The 20,855-nt window shown below is 35.3% G+C and overlaps 1 protein-coding gene across 7 annotated transcripts in view; it reads right to left on the bottom strand.

Moving 5' to 3' along the window:
• Positions 1-20,855, bottom strand: part of SCN1A (sodium voltage-gated channel alpha subunit 1) — a 137,137-nt gene that overhangs the window by 32,777 nt on the left and 83,505 nt on the right. For all 7 annotated transcript variants that reach the window (XM_063694961.1, XM_063694960.1, XM_063694958.1 and 4 more), the window contains 5 exons: positions 20,425-20,557; positions 19,361-19,599; positions 17,571-17,744; positions 15,926-16,282; positions 14,201-14,683 (listed from right to left, as the gene is read on the bottom strand). In XM_063694961.1, the coding sequence (XP_063551031.1) occupies positions 14,201-14,683; positions 15,926-16,282; positions 17,571-17,744; positions 19,361-19,599; positions 20,425-20,557 (1,386 nt within the window). The remainder of the gene's footprint in view (positions 1-14,200; positions 14,684-15,925; positions 16,283-17,570; positions 17,745-19,360; positions 19,600-20,424; positions 20,558-20,855) is intronic.

A 20,855-nucleotide genomic window follows, 5' to 3' on the forward strand; every position in this document is an offset into this window, starting at 1 on the left:
TGCTTGAACTTATAAGTTTGGGAACAATTTCAGCATTATAGCTGGATCCCATTTCTAAAATAAATAAATACATAAATGAAAATTTAAAAAATTTTGAAAATGTATTGGAAAACCATAATTGAATCAAAATTTGGGGAAATGCATGCCCAAATTTAAGAAGATGATATTAAATGAAAGAAAAAATATGTGTGGTGAATATAGGGGAAATTATGTGGAATTTAGTATCATGAATTTCAGTGGAAAAAAGGTGATAAAATGAAAAAAATCTTCAAGATTTAGCAATTTCAGATGAAACAACTTAGCACTAAGCTAATGCAAAGAGCCATTATTTTAAAAAGGCTCTTAAAGTTTAGAATTTGTCACCCACTAGTAACTGGGTGGGGGGCGGGGTTATACCAAGTGAAGAGACAGTATCTTTGTGGGTATTAAAAAAGTTCTTTCAGGGGTTTAATCTATAAACTTGAAGAAGAATTGACAGTATGTTGAATGACATGTAAGAATCTCTTCTTTATGTCTGCAAACATGCTTTCTTCATGACAGTCTGTAGTAAGCAGAATTCTAAGATGGTCTCCAAAATTTCTGGCCACTGTTGTCATGCCCTTGTATAATCCCCTGCCCTTATGTATGGGCAGGACCTGTGACTTGCTTCTAACCAATACAATGTGGCAAAAGTAATGGGATGTCACTCTGGTGATCATGTCACACTGAATCATTTTAGAAAAGTTACAATGTTTTCTTTTTTCTTCAAGAAATAAATAATTAGTAGTTCTGACTTTTTAATGTTAAGTACCAACAACCAGGCTTACAGAAGCAGCAAAATGTGAAAGCTTTGCTATGTGAAAACATATACTACCAATCAGGTAAACTTGACAAATTATACTCAGGTTTTTTACTAGAAGCTGAGAGGGGTTGGAATTGAACATGACCTCAGAAAACTGCAATATTCAGATTGGTAAAGTAGACCTGGATAGTATAATTGATTTGGCAAAAAGCACACAATAGGTTAAAAAAAACAAACTAGGATGCAAAACTCTCAACTTTAAAGCTCTTTTTAAATTCAACATGGTGCCTCTATGAATATTTTATAGCTATACCTCATTACAATAAGTATGCATATTGGTCATTTTATTTGCATATATGCAGAGTATGTGCATACCTTATCATGTGGTAAAATGATCCATATACGGAGTAAGTAGATGATGTAAATTACTTTATACAGCCAAACCACATCTGTCACTCACCATTTCTGAATTGACTATTCCAAGAACTTTTAAAACAAGTTATGGCCTCCAGTGGAGCCAACAACCTTATTTTTTCACCCTTCTCCTGGCCCAGGCCACAGTAGTGGAAAGAAAGCCACCAACAATAAACTGGAAAGAAACCCAGACCTGGTTTGACCTCTCACTTTCTGTGTGGCTTTGCTCAAATAATTCTTCCTTTAGCCCATTTTTTAAATATGTATAATGAAGAGATGATCTTTAAAGTTCCAGCTTTAATTTTCTATGACTTTGTAGTGTTTCAGAATTTGAAATGATACATTTGGACAGTCTTAAATCCAAGAGAGATGTGAAGTGAGGACTGATGAGAAGGTGATGAGGGAGCAGATCTGGACTCAGGAGGAGAAAAGGATGAGGAAGTTCAGAGTGGGTATGGCTGCTGGGCCTGCACAGTCTGGGTAACATGTTGGGACTGTGGCTAAAGAAGTCCTGTGATCAGTCTGGTCAACATAGTGAGATCCTGCTGTCCCTACTAAAAAAAAGAAAAAAAAATGGTGGTTTTTTTTTTTTGATACGGAGTTTCGCTCTTGTTACCCAGGCTGGAGTGCAATGGCGCAATCTCGGCTCACTGTGACCTCTGCCTCCCGGGCTCAAGCGATTCCCCTGCCTCAGCCTCCCAAGTAGCTGGGATTACAGGCGCCTGCCACCTTGCCTGGCTAATTATTTATATTTTTAGTAGAGACAGGGTTTCACCATGTTGGCCAGGTTGGTCTTGAACTCCTGACCTCATGTGATCCACCTACCTCAGCCTCCCAAAGTGCTGGGATTACAGCGTGAGACACCGCGCCTGGCCAAAATTTTTTTGAAATAGCTGGATGTGGTGGTGCATGCTACTTTGGAGGCTGAGGTGGGAGGACGGCTTGAGCCCAAGAGGTTGAGGCTGCAGTGAGCTGTGGTTGCGCCACTGCACTCTGGCGTGGATGACTGAGTGAGGCCCTGTCTCAAAAAACAAACAAACAAACAAACAAACAAACAAATAAATAAATGAAAAGAAAAATCCTGTGATCATCTCTGACCAAGGAGAAGCAAATAGATATTGCCACCTTAGAGACAAAGAAACCATCCACATGTAGCTGGGCTTTTAATTTCACTATTAGCTGTATATGAAATATTCAATTACTCAACATTTATTGAAAGATACCATGTTCTGAGATTTGTGTTAAGTATCTGTCTCATGGATCTCCTTCATCAGCATAATGCATTATTTACCTGGGTTTTTGTTTTGTTTTCCTTTTCGTGTGTTGCTTTTGTTTCTTCTTTTTTATTGGCCAAATTGAAAAGTAGAAATTGTACTACCATTGTTTTGATATTAACTTATTTGATAACAATTAGGAGTAATATTTCTTAAGGTTTGTCTTCCAGTTATATTTTTTATGACTTGTCTCTTTTGACTATTATTTGTTTGTTTATTTGAGACAGGTCTCATTCTGTCACCCAGGCTGGAGTGCAGTGATGCAGTCTCTGCAGAGGCAGCTCACTGCAGCCTCTACCTCCCAGGTTCAAGCAATTCTGCCTCAGCCTCCCAAGTAACTGGGACTACAGGTGCATGCCACCACACCTGGCTAATTTTTGTATTTTTTGTAGAGACAGCATCTGATCCTCAGGCTGGTCTTGAACTCCGGAGCTCAAGCAATTCACCCACCTTGGCCTCCCAAAGTGCTGTGACTACAGGAGTGAGCCACGGTGCCTGGTCTTTTGCCTATTTTTCTATTGGAGTATTAGTGTTCTTATTTGATTGCAATTGCTCTTTACACATAGAAAATCATTTGAGTTTTCCTAACAAGGATTATTTGCCAAATGTATTTGTTTTCTGTGTCTGTGTAACAAAAGAGCATGCACCCAGCATCTTAACATACATTCACCAACTCACAGTTTCTGTAGGTCGGAAGTCTGGCACTGCCTAGTTGGATTCTCTGCTCAGGGTCTCATTGGGATGATGTCAAGGTGTTGGCTGGAAATCCAGTTCTTTTCCAGGGCTCAGGATCTTCTTCCAAGTTCACTGTCATTGGCAGAGTTCATTTCTCATAATTATAAGACTGGGCTTCCTACTTTCCTGCCAGCTCATGGCCCAGAACCACTCTCAGCAACTAGAGGCCACCCATAGTCTCTGGCCACATGGCTGCTGTATGCAATTTACAATATGGGTGTTTGCTTTTTTCTAGGCCAGGGAGAGCATATCTTTTCAGCTTCCTCTATGTGATAGCAGGAGAAATCACTGTGCATTTAAAGAGTTTGCCTGATTAGGTCAGTCCCACCCAGCATCATCCCCCTTTTTGTCATAAATGTAATGTAATTAAAGGGTGATACCATATCCACAGGTTCCAACCACACTCATGGAGTGGGAATTATACGGGCAAGTGTCATTGAGATCATCTTAGAATTCTGCCTGATACACCAAAGTTTGTGTGTCTTACTGATTTTTTTTTCCTAAGAACCATAACCTGTTATACCAATATTGTCTGCTACATTGATACTTCACTATTTTTTTCTCTTTATGTATATCTTCTTCCTTTTTTGTTCCTTTTCTAATTTCTCAAAGATATTTTTTAGGTTCTTTCATCCCTTCTTAATCATATTAGTAATATTAAGACATATTAATGACTACTTGGTCTTCTTCCACAAATTTTGACATAAAATGCTTTTATTTTTGAAATAGCTATTTTGGTATTTTATTATGCTTTTATTCAATATTTGTTTAGGAGGCAATTTCTTAATTTTCAAATGGTTGGAATTCTTTCTATCAATTTATTATTAATTTCAGGCTTAACTACATTGTGACTGGATAACGCTATATGCCAGCTATTTTAAATTTATTGAGCTTTACTTTGAACTCCAGTATATGGTTACTTTTATAGAAATATTCCACGAACCCTTGAAAATAAAAATTTTCTGTAAATATGTTTTTTGAGATAATATACAGTCATAATATATTTACTTTTGCTATTAATATTATCCAAATTCTAAATGTTGTCATCTATTTTTTAAAATATTTTACCATAGGCTAAAAAAGTTGTATTAAAACCTTCATAACCAGTATATTTGCATCAATATATTCTTATAATGGTTGAGATAAAAGATGAAGTGGTCCAATTCTTTATTTGATTGGGATAATAACACTATTATTATTAAATACTCAAAAAGGGAAGGAAAAGCTCCTCTTCAGATGTGTAGGAAAAGTCCACCTCTATGTTAGCACATGAAATACGAATTCAGATAAAATTCTAAAGAAATTCAATAACGGCAAAACTAAAATATTCTCAAATAAGTATTTTTACAGATTTAAAAATCAGTAAGGCCAATTAATTTTTCCTTTTTTGTTCTTAGATTGAAATTTAATTTCATTTTGAAATTTGCTATTCACTAATAATTTGTTCTCACTGTTTTAGAGATTAATGCAATATTTCTCTTTCTTTCTTTTTTTGAGACTGAGTCTTGCTCTGTCGCTCAGGCTGGAGTGCAGTGGCGTGATCTCGGCTCACTGCAAGCTCTGCCTCCTGGGTTCATGTCATTCTCCTGTCTCAGCCTCCCAAGTAGCTGGGACTACAGGCGCCCACCACCGCACCCGGCTAATTTTTTGTATTTTTAGTAGAGACGGGGTTTCACCGTGTTAGCCAGGGTGGTCTCGATCTCCTGACCTCGTGATCCGCCCGCCTCGGCCTCCCGGAATATTTCTTAAAATCCATTTTAATGTTTATTAAACCATGAATCAACCTTAAATTTTACCAATTTCTAAATAGGCTAGTTTATTTAAGAATATGTATATTTTCACACATGAATCTTAATAGCTAAATTATACACTTATACACTGACTTGTATCATCCATGCATTTTTGGCAGGCTGACTTAATATGTGAGCTGACAGAATGCAGAGACCACGTTGTATATGAAGCATCCACTTTGCTTGTACACCAGGGCATTCAATAACCACTTAGTAACTACAACCCTGATGGTAAGAGCATTTTTCCTCCGCAGTGGATTTATGCAAATTTCTTGTTTTTTAAAAATGCTCTTTACTATAGCAAATGATTTTGACCTTGAGGGTAAGGCAAAACAAAGCAAGGCAAAGAAAACTTTCTTCAATATTCTCTGAGAGTAAGTGATTAAATGCTTTTTTTCGTGTTCTCTGACTTGATCCTACAATGTTTATGTTTTTATTTTTAAACTTGGTTTGTTATAAGGAGCTTATTTATAGAGTTTAGTAGGAGTTCAAATTATAATAAGTAATATAAATAAATCTGGAATTTAAGGGTCAAAATCATACTTAATATGTGGTCATGCGATGTCTATATATTTGTATATGTATATATGTGTGTGCATATATATATTCAATATATATATATTTAACATACACATGTATATATTTAAATGTAACATATAAAGAATATTACCCAAAGTACTTATTTTTAAAGCTGGACAGGTACTATTTTAATGCTGGGTACTTTACTATTGTGACACATATATCTCCTAAGTCATGCTAAAATGAGGTTCTCTACAACCTTAGAAATACTAGTATTAATATTTCATTGTGTACATTGTGCACTAGTAAATATTTCTATTGTACACTATGCATATTAAAAATTAAAATGACCCCTATTAAAGACTCCCAACAAAGGAAAATATAATATCAATGGAAAAGACACTGTAATGAGACTCAACATTTCCACAGGGCAGCTAGAAAACTCAAATATTAACTCATTAATTCCCACATTATTCCCAGTTGATTTCTTCATCAAGCTGTATGTTCAAAGGACAATCTTCAGTGATTATTCATATTTACAAAATGTCAGTTGTTTCTGTTCTTTAGTCAAACACTTGCCCAGTATAAAAGTGAACGTGGAGGAATACGGCTCTAATATACTACTCTGAATTTTGCTTTCGATAGGTCACACATAAACTTTTGTATCAATAATTAAATATAAGGGAACAAAAGCAACATATTTCAGACATATTGAGTCAATAGAAAATCATGGTAATACAAAAAAATTGGAAAGAAAACAAAAAAATTCTGAAAAATTGCATTTATAATCCCCAAGCTAGAAACCAAAATGCAAATCAAATGAGTAATTTTCATTGTTAAATTCATTTTGCCAAATTGAGCACAGAGTTTCTATAATGTTATTTTGACATTGATTTTTAATGTTAAATTATAACATACTTAATAAGTGTCTACTGGGCAAATAAACTGTATATCTATATAATGAAAGGGTTGAAAGTACTACTGTTCAGAGGATCAGAGAAACTTGAGTTTGAATCACAATCACTGGTTTTATGGACTTTAACCAATTATCCCGACCTCCTTAGGCTTTAGGTTTCTAATTTGTAAAATGGTTCTTACTTCACATCCTTGTTATAAGGACTGAACAAGATAACACATGAATAACGTTTGGCGTATGCTTATTTGATAAATGGTAACAATTTCCATCACAGTATTGTATTGTTTGTAATAGTTGTAATTATTGATATTTGAACTTTTTGACTACCAAAAATGTGCCAGGCATCAAAACTAGGACTTGAAAAATAAAATAGTGAATATAATAGACTTAGTATCTGCCCTCGTCGGTTCACAATCAGGTGGAGGATACAGAGAAGCAATTGCCACACACTCTAATAGGAGTAGTATAGAGTATATTGAGAACACCACCTAGCTCAGTCTAGGAAGGACAGGGTAGAATAAAGTGACATTTGGGACAAGAAGGATGTGGTGGGTGAGGATGAGTCAGGTGAAGCAGGATGGAGTAAGAGAGTATTCCTGTCAGAGAGAAAAGGTATAACGATGAGAACTGATAAAGCATAGGGAATTACATTGAATGAAAGATTAGTATAGCTGGGTGGGGAGGTGTGAGGTGTACTATTCCATGATACTGAAGGAGTCAGCGGTGGTCAGTTTTGCAGGGACTTGTAGCCATGTTAAGTAGTATAGACTCCATACTGTGAGCAATGGGCAACTCCTGAAAGGTTAGGGAGGACAGAACTGTTACGGGATTTGCATTTTAGAAAGACCACCTATTGTTTTGTCAAGACTACACTAGTGAGAGGAGACCCGTTTGGAGGCTGTAGCAGTAAAACTGGAAGATGATGGAGGTCTGACACTGGGTAAAGGCCTTGGGGATGCAGAGAGGTGGACAAAGATAGGTAGCTTTGGCAGTCCCTAGTGATCAATTAGAAGTAATGGAGATAGTACTCTTGGGTTCCATGGATAGTACTCTTCGCAGAGAGTAGTTGCCATCTCTTAGAGACTATGTGCTTAGGTTGGAGATTGTCGTATGTTCCTTAACCCATATAATGTAAGATAAAAGTATTAAATGGAAAAATATCAGCAAAGCAACAAGTATATTTAAAATGCATATATATCAGTGATATAATTGGGAAAAAATGGAAATCTAGAAGTAACTGCCCATCACCTATTTATTCATTGATTTAATAAATATGTTGTATGTGCTGTGGACTTAAGGGAAGACAGGGTTAGTGTTTTTCCTGTTCTCAAAGACCTCGTAAGCTAATGATACATCATAGAAGTTCTTCCTAATGATTTGGAAGACTCTTCCAGCAGCTTTAAACTCAGAAGGGGATGCTCCTTAAGCACAACTATCACACTGTGGGAGAGTAAGTGCTCTCTAAGTAGAATTAGACCACCACAGGTCAGTGTGGGATGCAGAAGCAGATCAGCCTAAAGTGCAGGCCAGTACCAGAGGAACATGACCTTTCAGGACTAAGCAGGAGGACTCTGAAACACTCCAGACTATGCTGTTAACCTATGCCCAATGTGCAGTGATTGGAAGTTAACACCAAATCTGTAGTTGACACCTGTACCTAGTTCTTCAACAAATAGTATTATTTATTTCAGAACTATGCCAAAGAAAGTACATTTTCAGACACTATTAAGATTTAGTGTAGTGGTTAAGAGCGTGACTCTGGAGCAGACTATGGAGCAGACTGCCAGGACCAACCACTTACTGTTTGTGTAACTTTGGCAAGTTTTCCTTTGTTCAAAATATGTTTATTTTTCTCATCTTAAGGCTGTAATAACAGTGTGTCTTACGGCATAAAGACTGAATGGGACAATATATACCCTCCAATAGTACTTTGTCCATGGTGAACATTTAAACAATAGCTGTTATTAACATAACCTGAATTACAAGGACCTGACATTTTTACTCATTATTCTAGAGCTCACTCATCGCAAAAACAAATGTCTTTCTTTTATAATTACTTTAGTAATGTGCCTTTTTTGTTCCCAAAAGGTACAACTTTAATAACTCAATTTATTTAAAATTTTTATTTAAATGGAATTACAGTAGTAATTTTCTTGACATCACCTTACACTTTTGAACATTTTTAACTTCCAAATAGCTTTTAGATCTTCATAACATTTCTATAAGCATCATAGGACAGATATCTCATTTAATAAATTAGGAAACGAGGTAATATAGATTTAGCGATTTGCTCATAGTAAAGGCTTATAAGCTCTTAATCTAGTATCCATATAAATTAACCAAAACTCAAAAAATTATTGGACGACTGTTATGCACCCAGCATTGTGGTAGGTGCTTTGGAGGATAGAAATGTTATAAAATACTATCCAAAACCAAAATAAATTTACTTTCTATTTGGGGAGATAAGATTTTGTATTGTCTTTTGCATAGTCTTGGCAGTTTTGCCCTGCCTTCAAAGCTCTCTCAGATCTGTCCAAGTCACCATTGTTTATTATTAATGTTCAATAAAAATTCATGTTTCTAGCTTATCGTTATTCCTACTATGGCATGAGTCAAGAAATTTTCTGAGGTTTTAAAAAAGAATTCCTCAAATTACTTGAATGTACTTTGAAGGTTGAAGTCTCTTAGGACTTAAAGAGAGGATGAAATGTGACTCATGCTATTCCCTTTCTTCTTTTGGAGACCAGTAGGAGGAAGGTGTAGAAAAAACGGCCCTTAGTTTGCTCTGGAATGGAGGATAGTTAGGTGTGAGTTCACCACAGATGTAAGAGGCAAAATAAATATGAGGTTCCAGTTCACCACATCTCTTCATACCAGTCTATTCTTGCTTCCTGGAAACCAAGACTCTTTACCTACATCTCATCCTCAGCTCCTGTGATTTACGCCCCCGGAATTCCAAACTACTAATTGTCTCCAAATACATCCTCTTGCTTCCTGTCTTTAGGTTTCTGCATGTTTGTATTTCCTGATTGGAATGCCCCTTAGAAAAGTAATTTTCTTAAATATTTTAAGGAGCTTACCATATCAAGAATGTGATCAAAACAATTTAAAAATAAACAGAAAATATAAAATGTATCACCATCCCCAGATAAACTTATAAAACAACTTATTACAGAGGGCAAACGGCAAACAACAAAAAAAGACAAATAGTGGAATATGTTACCAGTAGTAATTCTTGTAAGAAAACTTACTGGAACAGTGTGGAATGCAACTGGTAATAATAATAATGATGATTTATCAGATATTCTATATTAGGCACTGTGCTAAGTATTTCACATTTATTATCTCATTTAATACTCTGTCCCACAAATGCAGTCAGTAACATTATGCACATTTTTGAGATGAGGAAACTGATTATTAGATAGGTAAAGTCACACAGTAAGCGGCTAAAATGAAATTATATAACCCAGTATCTGGCTCCAGAGTATAACCATTTACCAACTTTATAACTGTGGCCTCACATGTCTAAAAACAAATATTTAGTGTATGAATAATAAACAGTGGGCACTTGTAATTTTAACACAAGGCATTAATATAATTTTGGAGGTATTAAAATGATGCATTGTAGATAAGTCATTACTGGAATTCAGGAATGGAAACAATAACATGTTCAAATGAAACTAGTCTAATAGAGGCCGTGAAAGGTAACATTTTTTCATCAGTAACATATGTCTCAATATGAAAATTCATACTTAAAGGTTGAAAGTCATACACACACACACACACACACACACACATACACACACACAGATGCTCCTCAACTTACGATGGAGCTGACTCATGATAAACCCATTATAAAGTCGAGTCATTAAGTCAAACCATTGTAAGTCAGGGTCCAACTGTAAATACACACACACACACACACACACACACACACAGAGAGAGAGAGAGACAGAGAGAGAAAATCATTCCTTATAGCTTATTAGTATACTCCTTTATCTAGTCTCCCTGGCATATGATAACTGATAAATAAATGAAAATAGGCAAAAAGAATAAAGGCTAAAACAAAAAGAACCAAAATGATGAGATTAATATACTACAGGCAGCATTCCTAATGTAGAACAAAGACTCTTCATCTATTGGGGCATCTGCTGTCAGCTTAATTCCTCTAAAAGCAGAATATCTCATAATTTGTGCCTTACTTTGATGAACAGAATACAGTATAAGACTGATGAAGCAATGAGGGCAAACAATATTGTGTGGGTTTATTTCTGACCAAGAAGAAAGGAATTGTGAAGTAAAAGTGCCAGGAAATTTGATACAATATGGTAATCTGTGAAAGAATATAAAAAGAAAGCCAGATTCAAAAATGAATAAAAGAAATTGAAATGTATCATTAGGGGATAAATAGAAGTTTCAGTATTTAATTACAAAATTTCATCTGGATGAGATACAACTGCATTTCAACAGCAATTCATGTGGAAAAGATGAGAGATTATTACTTTCTTAGAAGGGTGGTGTAACGTGACAAGGTAACATGGCTAACAAAAACAAAAACAACAAAATCTAACTCAAGTGAATCTTGAATCTAGAGAAAAAATTGGTCCAAAATAATTGGAATTAAAATGACAATCTCAAGTATGCTCTAATCAGAGAAAGTATTTATGAGAGCCCTTCAAAATGGTTTTATTAAGAAGAGTTGAATGAGCTGGAAAAGTTTGATCTGAGTGTCTACTTTGTACCAAACATGTTTAAGTAGGTCACCACATAAAAGGAGAGACATGCATGCATATAAGTAGCTACCCTAAAATATGATAGTACTTTGTAAGATGCATGAGTCAAGAAGATGCATTATTTATTACTATACTCTATGCCTTATATCTCTGGGAACCAAAAAAGAAAGCAATCTGTTCTGCCTAGGGTTGGGAAGGCTTCATTATCACTACCTTCAAAAAGCTGAAACAGTCTTTCTGAAGCTTAAGAACTCCTGGACTTCAGACACTATGCCCATGAACCAAGTGGGTGCATTCTAATTAGACAAGCAAAACATTAAAGTTCAGCACAGGTGGCAAAAGCTTCATTTACCAGGACTTCTCCCTCTGACATGAAATGTGCTCTAACGTTATTCTATTCTATTTCATTGGCCGGGTGCAGTAGCTCACACCTGTAATCCCAGCACTTTGGGAGGCTGAGGTGGGCGGATCACTATTTCATTAAAATTAAAAAAAAAAAAACTGGCCTATTAAAGGGATTTCTCAAGTCTAACTAAACTATGACTCACAATTTGAGAAGCACCACATTAAATTATCTCTAAAGTTTCTATTACCTAACATTTAAAATTTCAATTAATGCAATGTTCCAAGATATAAAATACTACAAAGTAGAAAGAAACAGAACTACCTCTAGTGCTTCAGTGGATAGTTGCTTTATAAAAAGGTTAGTGTTTCTTTTAGCCTTTATCAATATACAAAAACAATAAGAGTATGAATCATGTCAAATTTTTACAGAAAATGTATATCTTATGGGTGGTCTTTGTAAAATAGTCTTTTTCCTTTTTAATATAACAGATAGCATATGGTAGCCATTAGTCCTCATCAAATGCTAAATGTAGGTTTAAAGATTCAAGACAAAGGAAGCTAGACTAGGCTATTACTAAATTTATTTTAACAGAAGTTCAGAAGCAATTTTATAAATATAAAGACAACAATTTTTCAAAAAATTAGCCTTCATCTGATTCCTTAGGAAAACTCAAATAAACAAAGTCTGAACTGACATAATATCCAAATTAAAATTTCTGTAAAAAAGTCCACAATATTTGATAAAAACAGTCTATTATTTTTTTTTGTCCTGAATCTATTTCCATAGACATGGAAATGTGACAGGATCTATCTACTATTACATCTCTGCACTATATTTCTTTCCCTTCTCCCATCAAACAAATCTGAATTAACTAAGCAGCTCTAATGCTAGGGTCAGGGCAGCTGCTTCCAGCTCCAATATTAGCCCCCTACTCCTAAAAGTGGAGGCTGACCTAGATTATTCAGAGGCTCATTATAAATACTTGAAGCATCTTTTAAGGGATATAGTCACTAAATCAAAAGAATGTCACATACCTGTGGTATCTTCCATGGACAACTATCAAAATGCAATGGACATGATGATATCTAATAGAATTGTATCTCTAATAAAATGTCTTTAATGTATTCAATCCTTTAAAATATTTAGACTATACAGCCTAAAAGATGGGCACCCTGCTGTTTTTGAGATTTCCAAACACTAAATGGGAAGTAAAGGTGCTTTGTCCTAGACTCCTTGTTAATTATCTTATATATCCATTAGACTTTTAACTTAATATTTTAAAGTAGGTTGCTATGGATTAAAGTTTTGTCTCCACAAAAATTCATATGCTGAAGCTCTAACCTTCAATATGACTGTATTTGGGGATAGGGCCTGTAAGGTGGTGATAAAGGTTAAATGAGGTCATACAGGTTGGACTTTATTCTGATAGGGCTGGTGCACTTATAAGAAGAAGAATAGACACCAGAGTTCTCTCTCTTTCCATGTACATGCATTGAGGACAGGCCATGTGAGGACACAGCAAGGAGGTGGCTGTCTGCAACCCAAGGAGTGAGCCCTCACTAGACGTTGATGCTGCTGGTATCTTGATCTTGGACTTTCCAGTTTCTGGACTATGAGAAAATAAATTTTGGTTGTTTAAGCCACCCAGTTATAGTATAGTGTTATGGCAGTCCAAACAGGCTAATGCACAGGGCAGTGTAATTTTAGTTGAAGGAGCTACAAGAATATTTCTTGTTGTTAAGTTCTCTTCAATGTACATGAGCCAATGTGATGCAAAAAACAATAAACAGAACTTGTAAACAAGGGCTCTAAGTTCAACTCTCGGCACTCCCCTCACTAGCTATGTGACCTAATGCTCCCTAAGCTAATTTTCTTATCTGAAAAGTTAACATAATAACACATTTCTTTCCAGGTTATTGTAAGGATTAAATCTGATGATGTTTGTCTATTTGTTGGATCGTTCATTCATTCATCTAACAAATATCCATTACTAAGGATGAGAAAACTCACACATATACTATATTACCCTTTAATTTATCAGTCATTTCCGAGTTAAATCTTTTGTTCCTCAGTGAAATAAAATTTTACATGATGTCAAAAAAATCTATATGGAAAATATATAATAATAAATACAGGCAATATAATGCATGCATTGTAAATGTTCCTCAATTTACAATGAGGTTAGTTCCTGATAAACTCATTGTGAGTTGAAAATATTGTACATCAAAACTTATTTAATACACCTAATTACCAAACTTTATAGCTTACCCTAGTCTACTTTAAACATGCTCAGGAAATTTAGATTAGCCTGCAGTTGGGCAAAATCATCTAAAGGAAAGCATGATTTATAATAAACTGTTGGATAACTCAGGTAATTTCCTGAATACAGTACACTGTACGGTAAATATTGGTTGTTTATCCTCATAATCACGTGGTTGACTGGGAGCTGCAGCTTGCTGCCCCTGCCCAGCATGAGAGTATATTGTACCACAAATTGCTAGCCTGGGAAAAGATCAAAATTCAAAATTTAGCGCATGGTTTCTAGTGAATGGCTATTGCTTTTGTATTATCATAAAGTAAAAAAAAAACAAAAATCTTAAGTCAAAACATCATTAAGCTGAGGATCATCTGTATGTGTATATATGTATATATGTATATGTATTCATACCTTCCCACACCTATAGAATCTTACCTCTTTGCTTTCTTCCAGATCCGATTCACTACTAAAGTCTTCCGTGTTTAAATTTTCAAAGTCAGATTCTCCTACAGCAATTGGTACAGTCACAGTAAGACTGGGGTTGTTTATGAATGACATGTAATCACTTTCATCAATAATGTATTTTTCAACACTGCTGCCAGTTCCTATACCACTTGTAGTTCCATTTACGTCTTTAAGATAGTCAAGATCTTTCCCAATTTCTGTTGTATGATTGGACATACAACTGTCTTTCTTGTTGTTTAGATCATCAAGTGGTTTAATTTCATCTAAAATCTTTTGTTTCCTAATGAAGGACTGTTGAATAAATTCATATATTTTTCTTTTCACATAAGCTACTCCTTTGTGCATCCTATCCACAGCAATTTGGAGATTATTCATTTCATTATCATCATCAGTGGCTGCAAGGTTGTCTGCACTAAATGAGCTCAGAAGCAAGGCCAGAAAGAGATTCAGGACCTTAAAAACAACAAAAACATGATTATAATTTTACACCAATGTAGGGAAGAGCAGATTACAATCACTTATTCTTTTAAGTATGGAAAAAACTCTAAGTTCTAAAACTTGATGAGAAGGAAACACCACAGCATAGTGATTAGAAGATGGGTGATCTGAATTTGTGACTGGCTCAATAGCACATCCTTGGACAAAGACATGATTTCTGTTGCTCTCAAGTTCTCCCATTCGTAAAGTGAAATTGAATGAGCTAATCTAAGGTTTTGTTAACTCTAAAATTGTATGAGTAGAAGAAAACAGATTTATATGTGTACAATACGAGAATTCTTAAAAATCACTAATGTTTCCAAGTATGCATTTAAATGCATTCTATAATTTTTCAATAAACAAAGATATTAAATTGGATGTCAATTGAAAAATAACCATTACAACTCAGAATGAAGATTAGGAGCTTAACATAGGCATTGACACTTGTTTTCTTAATCTATTATATTTCTCATACTTCATTGTTGACTAAGTAGAGCTGTTTATGAATAATCTCTCATATTTCCATGAGACTGGCACATGAATGTACATACCTTTAGAATATTTTATATATTACTATACTATAAACAGTAACACTCCAAATTTAAGAGAGATAAAGATTGATCAGTTACGCCATTATGGTAATCTCAGGCATCATTAGCCATTCGAGAACTGACAAACTCAGGTTGGCTAGTGCATCTGCCATATGACATAGAGTGATTGAATATCATATGCTACAATGGGGCAAAGAAATGGCACAAGCATTATGAACTCTTAAAGACACCACTTTTTAGTCCTAGTCTGGATGGTAATTTTGCACTTTCTCTCTACTTTTTTTAGACTTCTCTCTTCCTTGGCTCTGAATTTATAAAATGGTCCCAGCACATCCTTTTAGGCTCATCTCAATATGATACTGTATTGTAATTCACATAAAAAATGTGATAAAGTGACTGAAAAAATAGAATTTGGTATAAAAAATGCAGGGGCACTGCTATATTGCTGTGTTGTTAAAGTGATAATATATCCAAGGTAATGGATATTTAAACCAATAATCATAGTTTGTTTTTCTTTTTGACAAAACAGTCACCATTATATTATACTCTTTTTTTTATTATACTTTAAGTTTTAGGGTACATGTGCACAATGTGCAGGTTAGTTACATATGTATACATGTGCCATGCTGGTGTATTTCCAAAATGCATATCTTAAGTGGGTACATACCACTAGGTTTCCAATCACCATGACCATCATGAAGACAGTAAGGCACATGGCTTGACCAGCAACCTCCATACAGTCCCACATGGTCTCTATCCACTCCCCACACAGCACGCGGAACACGATCAGGAAGGAGTGGAAGAAGTCATTCATGTGCCAGCGTGGGAGTTGACAATCACTGGCGATCTTGCAGACACAATCTTTGTAGCTTTTACCAAAGAGCTGCATGCCGACCACGGCAAAAATGAAGACGATGATGGCCAAGACGAGGGTTAAATTTCCCAGAGCCCCCACGGAATTGCCGATGATCTTTATTAGCATATTTAACGTTGGCCAAGATTTTGCCAACTTGAAAACTCGCAGCTGGAAAATGAAAGATTAATATATATTTGTATGATTCTTAAAAGCATTATATATATTGAGCTTTACCTAGAAATGGTAATTAGAATTCAATATCTTACAATATCTGATCTGCCCTAACCATCTCAGGCTCATGGCTAATTTTTGGACTCCCTAGGAAAAGCCGGATTTTCCATATTTTAACCATGTAGATCATTTTCTCTGATGGTGAATTATTTTTCTTTCCTTTTCTTTTTTTTTTCTTTTGTCACCCAGGCGGGAGTGCAGAGGAGTGATCTCGGCTCACTGCAACCTCTGCCTCACAGGTTAAAGTGATCCTCCTGCCCCAGCCTCCCAAGTAGCTGGGACTACAGGCACGTGCCACCACACCTGGTTAAATATATATATAGTAGAGACGGAGTTTCACCATGTTGGCCAGGCTGGTCTCGAACTCCTGACCTCAAGTGATCCAACTGCCTCAGTCTCCCAAAGTGCTAGGATTACAGGCATGAGCCACCAAGCCAGGCCTCTTATAGTGAATTTTTAATGAGTACTTGGAATCCAACTGTTCTTAATTTGTTTTATAAAGGTGGTTCTAAGGCCGGACATTATAATATTAACATCTGAATCTGAAATATCTCTGCTGAAAGATATTAATTTGCCAGTAGTGTGCAAAGTAACATCATACTGAGCCCTGATATAAGTAGAGAAAAGTGTTCATTATTCATTAATGCTTCTTAGGGGTATTCATGTAGTTACATCCACCTGCATTGAAAAACTTGGAATATTTCCTATAATTCTACAATTATTTTCCTGACTTGTAAGGATATATGTGTGAATTAATGGGCATGCTTAGTAGTCCTACAGACTTTCTCTCCTTTGACTTTCGCAAGATGCATATTTTGCAGAGACAATTAGAAAAAGTTTCTGCATGCACATCTTACATCTGATTTTCATCCACTGCTACAAAGGGCTATATATATTTTCAAGTTACTATTAAAAGGTGATGCATTTTCATTAAAAATATTTTCTTAGGTCTAGAAATATTAACTGTAGTAGTCTCTAGAAGCAATACTTAGTGAAAATAGCAACTGAGTAATACGTTAATCTTTATGTAACTATGTTCTTTGAAATAAAGGTTTTCGTAAATAATTGAGAATTTTTTTCCATGTAGGAAAAGTTTTTGACAATGCAAATGTTACAGAAAAACTTACAATGCTAATGGTTGTGTGGCAAAAAAACTATGACATTGCTATGCAAGAACCCTGATTGTTAGAAAGGTTTTTGAATTTGGTGCTTTTTTTTTTTTTACCAATCGAAATGAACGGAGAACAGATAATCCTTCCACATTGGCGAGTCCAAGTTCTACCAGGCTAAGCGTCACAATAAAACCGTCAAAGATATTCCACCCTTCTTGGAAATAATAGTAAGGATCCATGGCAATAATTTTCAGAAACATTTCTGCTGTAAAGATCCCAGTGAAAACCTAAGATCAAAACAAAATTAATCTAATTCCACCAGATAATAACATACATGACATAAGATTTGCTCTTAGAACATAATGCTTATGCTATTTTCCCACGATGATTCTATTACTAACTTAAATTTGTATGGCAATTTGTAGTTGATGAAAGACTTTCATATACATTATTTAATTTTATCCTTGTGGAAACGCGAAGTAGATAATATACAGTTATTACTTTACAGATAAGGAAACTAAGGTCTTCAGATGGGTGAAATGACTTGCTTGATATCATACAGCAAGAAAATGGCAAAACTAGGATTTGAGTACAAGTCATCTTTTTTTTTTTTTGAGACAGAGTGTCAGTGTGTCGCCCAGGCTGGAGTGCAGTGGTGCCATCTTGGCTCACTGCAAGCTCCTGGGTTCACGCCATTCTCCTGCCTCAGCCTCCCAAGTAGCTGGGACTACAGGCGCCCGCCACCACGCCCGCCTAATTTTTTGTATTTTTAGTAGAGACGGGGTTTCACCGTGTTAGGCAGGATGGTCTCGATCTCCTGACCTCATGATCCGTCCGCCTCGGCCTCCCAAAGTGCTGGGATTACAGGCGTGAGCCACTGCGCCCAGCCCAAGTCATCTATTTTTAACAGTGCTCTTTCCATTATACCAAACTACCTTTTTGTCCAGACTTTATATAACACAAGTACTGACAACATTTTGCCCATGAGCACTTTTATTTATCTATAAGCTTATTCCTATTTCCCTCAAATCAGAGTTATACATTCTTATCTATTATACTAGGTGCATTACTATTGTCATTCTTTGTTATGCACATGAAAAAAATAAATTTACTTCTGTAGTATAAATAGTAGAACTTCAAAAATATAACTAATAAAATGCAGGTTGTTATGCATGATGCTTTTGTTTTCTACCATCAAAAATCCTAAACTTCAAACCAAATATTCCAGGAAATGCATAAATTACTTTAGATAGCTCTTTCCTTCAGCAAATAAAAGCTAGTATTCCTAAGTTGAGTTGACTGGCAAACACTTTAATAATTTATGTTTTTGAAGCACAAAAAGGAAAAATTAAGTGGCAATCTTCACCAAAAATGACCTTCGTAATCATATAACACACAAAATGTACTGGAGGTTTTCAATAGTTCATGGTTTTGATATAGAATAGATGGATAAACAATACATGTACTACTTAGATCCTGGAAGAAGAAAAGCTGGAGACATTTTTGAGTTGTTAAATTATTTCTTGCAGTGATGATGACTAAGAAGGATAAAAGAGATCCACAATTTTATTTTAGTCTTCTACAGTAAGGGAAATTGTAATAATATCTCAAAAAGTATGTTCTTAATCTATGAGCTACTTCTGGATCCTGAAAAATTATAAATATTGCTGTTGACTTTTCAAGTAGTGCTGTAGGCCTATGCCTTTCTCAGTTTTTGTGAGCACATTAAGGGTCATTATTTATGGCAAAAATGTAGAGTATAGCCAGCTAAATATAATTGCGATTTTGCAGGGGCCAGGAAGCATGAAGGATGGTTGAAAGACTGCTATACACAATTAAATGTAAACAGTTTTTCAAGCAGAAAATTTGAAGTCTAAACACATTTACCTTCCAATATGCTTACCAAGTTTCCTACTGTAAGCACATTATTGAAATGGTCCGTCATTGGATAGTGCTCCATGGCCATGAAAAGAGTATTTAAGACAATACAGATGGTGATGGCCAGGTCAACAAATGGGTCCATCACGACCAGGTTGACAACATGTTTCACTTTTAACCAATATGGAGAACAGTCCCAGATTAAGAATATGTTGGAAAATTTATACCAACAGGGTGGGCATTTCTGCCTGGATTCTTCAAGTTCTAGATTAAGAAAAAAAAAAAAAAAGAACCACCAAAAGGTGTACTTTATACACACACATTTATTTCATATCCACTAAACTTATTTTCAGTAATCAGCACATTTTTGTTACAGAGACAACCTTTTTTGTACTTGTTAAAAAAATTACAGTTTACTCTAAACCTCCCAAGGATATTTCATCAGACACACACATAGAGCCCAGGTAACAATGGGTAGTTTTTTGTCTTATGCACTGACATTGTGGCTCAGCACTTGGCCTCAAGTTAAATGAGTGGGCTTTCATGTGACGTCTCAATGGGAACATGGTTTAGGGTGGTGTAGATATTGTGTGTGCAACCCTATGTGAATGACTCTACATTGTCAACCTCAGACTATGAGAGCTAGAATAGGGATTGATGTGACCCAAGAATCATCTTTTTAGCTTGTTTTTATTTTGTGAAAATGACCTGCTCTTCCTCTACAATCTTGAGAGTACTTAGGATGAGGCTGAAAAGGGCTGTACTGCTGAAGTCTTAAACTAATGGAACAAAAAGAGGGTCACTATGACTAATGAGATTAGAAACCCCTAACAGAAATGCTTTGTTCTGCATTTTCAAAGAGTTGCTACACAGTTAGGAAAACATTCTTAGTCCCAATATCACTCATTTTAAAATAAATTGTTAAGGCTTCTAGAATATCTGAGTAGATATAAGAAATAACAGCTCTTGAATTAGACTTACTGTCTTCATTAGAATGCAGTATTCCCAACTCACAAATATATTTGTTTGAAATGAGACAATATAAGTTTGGTGAAAATAATTGAAACGAAAATAGAATTTGTTACCAACCTTCTACTGTATTTGTTAGAATGCTGGCTATACTCATTGCTCGTTGCCTTTGGGAAGGATCTTCTAGAAAGTCCATGGAAACGTGGAAAGAACTTGACCTTCTCTTTCTCATTTCAGTTTCAGTGGTTGTTCCCTGTAAAAAAAATGCTAATGCATTAAACAATTAATTTGAGCAATATGACAAGCAAACAACCAAATGGTGACACAGTGAATTTCATGAAACACATGCATCATGCACTTTCATATTCAATTGGTGATGGCAGATATTTCTGACTTATTGTATCATTAGCCTGGAATGTTCAAACTGTTAACCATTTAGTCATACAGCAAAAACCAAGATTTTAACTTCCTGATTTCATAACTTTATAAAATACAAAATAATTTTAATATAGTTGATAAAACTCTTAAGAGATATATTTAACAGTTATTAC

This window comes from Gorilla gorilla, chromosome 11, assembly GCF_029281585.2.
Source record: "Gorilla gorilla gorilla isolate KB3781 chromosome 11, NHGRI_mGorGor1-v2.1_pri, whole genome shotgun sequence".
In the NCBI taxonomy this organism is placed as follows: domain Eukaryota; kingdom Metazoa; phylum Chordata; class Mammalia; order Primates; family Hominidae; genus Gorilla; species Gorilla gorilla.